We start from the raw sequence: 5149 nt of genomic DNA on the forward strand, positions 1-5149 counted from the left end.
CCACGACGGGTGGTGGTGGCGCTTCGGCAGTTTCTCTTCCCCCGCGGCAGGCGGCTTCATGGTCTAGTGCGTCGCGGGATTGGTTCGCGGTGGCACAGCCGGATCTGGGTCCAGGCGTGGGCCTTGGTCAATAGATTGCAGTCGGCACGGTGGTGGGTGCGGCTCGTCGGCAGCTGGGCGGATCCGCAGAGATTCTTCCCTTGTCTGGTCCTTGACAGCACGGGCAACTCCGGGGGAAACCCTAGATCTCCTTGGGATCGAGCGATGGCGGTGCTTTTGCGTCGTAACCCCTCTTCAGGCCATCATTTTGGAGCTTACTCTGGTTGAAGGGATCAGCGACGCTGGCGGCGCATGTCTGGTGGAGCAACTGCCGATGAAAATCGCGCCGACTACGGTCATGGCGGATGATGGCGGCGTCTTAGATGCCGTTCCCTTGTCGAGGCATCGCCGTTGCATTTTGCTTCATCAGGCTCGGGATCGGACGATGATGGCGTTGTTAGTAGAGCTTTCCCTCATGGGGGCATCATTTTGGAGCAAGTGATGGCTGGAGGTGACAAGAGTAGGAGCGGTGCTTCATCACACACATTGATGGTGTCGGATCTCGATGGCACGGCGCTTTGGAGATTAGGCGTCTGATGTGCGATGATGGACCCGCGCAGGAGGTCAACGCTGTCTGGCGTCGTGGTGGCGTCGGCGGCAGCTAGATCGGGCAAGGTTCATGCAGCAGTATAGCTCTGAAGATGGATTGGTGGCAGGTGGTTGCGACGACCTCATACCCGGCAGGCGTTCTAGTTGAGGGGCACGCCGTACTGGTGGGTGCCCATGCCCGGCAGGCGTCCTGGTTGGGACCTCAGGTCTTAGATGTTAGGTATGGCTGCGAGGTCTGTTTGGTATTAGGCCCAGACTATCAGCATCCCTTCATCATTTGGATAGGAGTAGCGACACTTTTGTTGCGTAGACGGTGGCTTCAACTTACTGTTGTATGACTTTGTAAGGTCTTATGTGAATAATTAATAAAGTGGCTGCATACATTGTCCAGATGCAGAGGCCAGGGGTCCTCCTTCTTTTCTAAAAAAAGATGGATACATGGCTTCTCGGTAAAAAATATAGCTCCATACATACATGCTCTAGTGGACACACGGATGGTAAACAAAAGGACGGTTCAGGAAGGTCTGGAAAACGGCAGGTGGTTGCTGGATTTGACTGGTGAGCTAAACTTCGGGGGCCATTTGCCACTCTTGCACCTCAATTTGGCGTTGAGCATGGTCATCCGTGACCCTACCAGTGAGGATTCTTTCTCGTGGCCGGCGGATCCATCCGGCAACTACACTGCACGCTCTACTTGTCACCGATCATGCCTCGGAACGGAAAGGGTGCCATATGCTTCATGCATTTGGAGAAGTTGGGCTCTTCTAAAGTGTAAGATATTTGCTTGGCTGGCGGTGCAACATCGTATTTGGACGGTTGATAGGAGAGCGAGGCACGGCCTGCAAGCCCTACCTTCGGCTTGTTATACTTGTCTTCAAGAGGAGGACAATGCGGAACACATATTGGTGCAGTGTGTGTACGCTAGAGAAGTGTGGCACAACATCTTTGAGGCCTTGGGTTTGCAGGGCAACATCCCGGAGGTTCAAGATCACTTGTTGGATAGGTGGCTCGAGCAGCGACAAAACTTAAGGAGGGGATGGAAGCGTGGCTTTGACACTCGTCATCGCAGCAACTTGGGCCATCTGGAAGCAACGTAACGCGAGATTTTTCCACAGGATTAACCAGCAATTACAAGCGCCTGAATGGGCTCGTGCTATCTTGGCGGAATTGAAGGAGTGGAGGGCGGCAAGATTGGGTGAAGGAGGTTTTAGCTTGTTCTGTGAGAATGTAGGCTTAGTCTAAGTGTGGATGTTATGGGTGGTGCCTAAGATGGAGGTTTGTTTTAACTTTAGGCTTCTTGTATATTGTCATTCTCCCTTCTATGAAATTAAAGGTACGCTATTGATGTACTCTCGAAAAAAAAATCGTTTGAAAATACAAGGCCGGCCAGCTTGAGCTTGATTATCAATCCTCGAACATGGCAAAGCTGCAACCGGGCATACAGGAGGGGCTGGACTCCGCGTGTGACCATGATGTGCCACGACTTTCACCGAATAATCGGTCGTCGCCTCTAGAAAATGTTCCATGCTGCACCCTTGTGGTGGCACCTCCGCTGTCTACTTCTTCGCATCTTTTTCAGTGGAAACAGTTCAGGTCTCCGTATCTTCCATCGACATTCCCCTTGCACCTGCCGCTCGGTACGTGCCTGGTCGCTCAACTGCCACTTTGCCCCCGCCGGTCCGCGCACGCTGCGTTCATATCCTTCACCATGTCGACGGCCGGCCAATGATCGATTCTAGAGACTGCCAACTCGTGTTACTTCCTGATCGAGGTGTTCTGGTGGCTAAGATTGAATTCGGAAGTTCGGACTAGTAGTTTGACAAAGCTACTAGTGGCGTCTAGCGGCGCACACGCGACGAGAGTGGCCGACACGGCAAGCAACTGCACATTTCATTGCTGGTCAGTAGGTCTTTACCCAACTACTAGTACTAGTCTGGCATACGTCGAAGAATTAGTTGTACTCTCTGTATACCATATCAATCTCGTTCAATTATGATGCTCACACCGAACAAATTAATCAATGAAAGAACCGATCTACTGAGATACAGTACTAGTACGTACTATATGGAAAATATAGCAAGATATGTACTACACCAATCGATGGCCGGCTCGATCGACCTCTACACTCCACTGGCTGACAGGCAGGAGGTACGTGTGTACGTATCACCAACCAGCCGAGCATAAGCAATCCAAAAGAATACACACCGACGGGACGGGACACGCGATTCACTCATCAACTGGTTGATGATTGAAAAATTCTTTGATGATTTAAACTATGCCGGGATCATTAGCCTCGGCTTCTTGAACGCCAGCGGGCTGAGCACCTCCTCCTCGTCGGCCGGCGCCGGCATGCACCGCTCGCGCTCGGTGACGATGTCCGGCATCGCCGGCAGGTTCAGGTCGAACCCTCGGCTCGCGACCGCGGAGGCGCCGATGGGGCCCTCGTAGTGGCACCGCTTGTGCCCGCCCAGCGCCTGCCCAGTCGGGAAGGTCTTCTTGCACACGGAGCACTCGTGCACCTTGCCACCTCCGCCCGCGCCCGCACCCGCGCCGCTGGACGTCGTTGACGAGGACGCGGCGGGCGAGGCTGCCGTCGTGGCAGCGGGCTCGTCCGCGCCGGCGGGCGCCGGCTTCGGACGGTGGCTCGCCTTGTGCCCGCCCAGGGCCTGGTAGGACGAGAAGGCCTTGCCGCACACGGAGCAGCGGTGCTCCTGCGCCGGCTCGGACGAGCCAAGCAGGTGCCGGTCGCGGTGACCGCGCGCCAGCATGAGGAGGCTGAGCGCGAGGTGCTCCTCCTCGCTGGGCGCGCGCTGCCGCTGCCGCCTCGGGCGCCTCCGCTTGCCCCACCCCTCGTCGCACCGCAGCTGCCCCTCCTCCTCCTCGCTCACCGCCGGCGATGGCATCGCCGCCGCGTCGCGAACCGCGTCCACCGCCATGCACGCACGTACGCCGATCTGACACACGCAAGAACGTGCGTTGCTGATTCCCTCTGGCACGAAGGAGGAGTGGTGGGCAGTAGTTAGCTAGTGGTTCGGGAAGTGAGGCGAGGGAGGGAAGTAGCTACTGGCTAGTGTGTGATGGAGCAGTGGTGACTGGGTGGAGAGGGCGGGGCAACCAGTGGTGGTTTTATACAGGGGAGAGGGGTGAGCGAGTAGTGGTAGGGAAGTCGTTGGTGGTGATGCAGTGGTTTGTTGGTGTGTGTATGTGTGTGTTAGAGAGAGACCGAGTGAGGAAGCGGTGGTTGGTTCTTTGGGACTAAGCAATGGGAGGGAGGAAGAGTTAGCTGTAAGAGCATTTGGTCAACTAGAAAGCAGGGACGAGGAGGCTTCCAAGTGGTGGAAAAAGAATAGGGGGGGATGACTTTGATTATGATGATGATTCGGCTGCTTTCGGGGTCCAGAACTTGATAAGAATCACGGTCAGTGAAGAAGAGTAAGTGAGAGCGGACTTGTTCTCTACCCGGTCGTGGAAAGGAGAACTTGATAAGATTCACGGTCATTGAAGAAGAGTAGAGGATATTTTTCTTTTTTTGAGAGAATGGAACTTGGATCAATAATCAACCACTCTTTAAAGAGTGTACTTTCAACTTCGTTTTTTTCATGATAATACGTGTCTCATCTATATCATAAGTATCATAGTACAAGTCATGTAACCGACCTCGCAAAACTGAAAAGACAGCAAAAAGCTAGCCTTTGCACAAAGGAATAACAACCAAGAACTAAATTTACAATCAAGATTGAAGAAAACTCTGAACTTGACACCAACACCCGTCACCTGCCTCTGAAACCACGACAGTAGCCACCAAAGGGAAAAATGACGGATCACCTTCACACCCGAGCTCGTAGCGGCTCCATCGCTGATATGCAGCTTTGCGGACCTCCAAGGTGGCTCAGCAAAGGTAAAACCATTACCGTTGAGCGAATCAGACCGGGGCAACACCCCGGACACCCCATCAAGCTCCAGATCTGGCACCCCCACACGACTAGAACGCCGGAGGAGAAAACCACATCTGCCATCCACGAACCGCGAACCCAACACACGATCCACCATCCTCCAGATGCCGCCGATGCAGACCACAATCTGCATCCGCTCCTGGACTATCTCCCAAGCTCCGCGCCGGCGCTGGAGAAAACGTCGTCGCAACGGCGGAGCCCGAGGACACAGGTCCACCACAAGGATGTCGCCGCCGCCACACAATCCTTGCTTGAACAGACTGATTGTCAAATCCATCCCCAACCATAGGACCGATCGCCTTGTTGGAGTAGGATCCGAAGAAACTTTATTCAGCGCCGCCATCGCCGCAGCCGAAGCCAAGACGATGAGCGGCCTAAAATCCTAATCTACAAGAGAAAAAACGATCCACACGCGTGGATCCGGCGACCCCCCTCACCACCGACGACCGAGGCCGCCGACGGAGGGGAGCCGCCGGACGGCGGCGGCGGGGAAGACTCCTGGCGACGAGGTCGCCTTTTCTTTCTTCTGGCGGAAGAAAGAAACGCGA

The 5149-nt window shown here is 54.8% G+C and overlaps 1 protein-coding gene across 1 annotated transcript; it reads right to left on the reverse strand.

Annotated features, from left to right (window-relative positions):
* Positions 1–2617: 2617 nt before the first annotated feature.
* Positions 2618–3785, reverse strand: LOC123094492 (zinc finger protein 1-like). The gene has a single exon (XM_044516484.1). It carries the CDS (start codon positions 3582–3584, stop codon positions 2922–2924), a length of 663 nt encoding a protein of 220 aa, XP_044372419.1. The 5' UTR covers positions 3585–3785; the 3' UTR covers positions 2618–2921.
* Between the last annotated feature and the right edge of the window lie 1364 nt (positions 3786–5149).

The sequence above is a fragment of the Triticum aestivum genome, chromosome 4B (assembly GCF_018294505.1).
Source record: "Triticum aestivum cultivar Chinese Spring chromosome 4B, IWGSC CS RefSeq v2.1, whole genome shotgun sequence".
In the NCBI taxonomy this organism is placed as follows: domain Eukaryota; kingdom Viridiplantae; phylum Streptophyta; class Magnoliopsida; order Poales; family Poaceae; genus Triticum; species Triticum aestivum.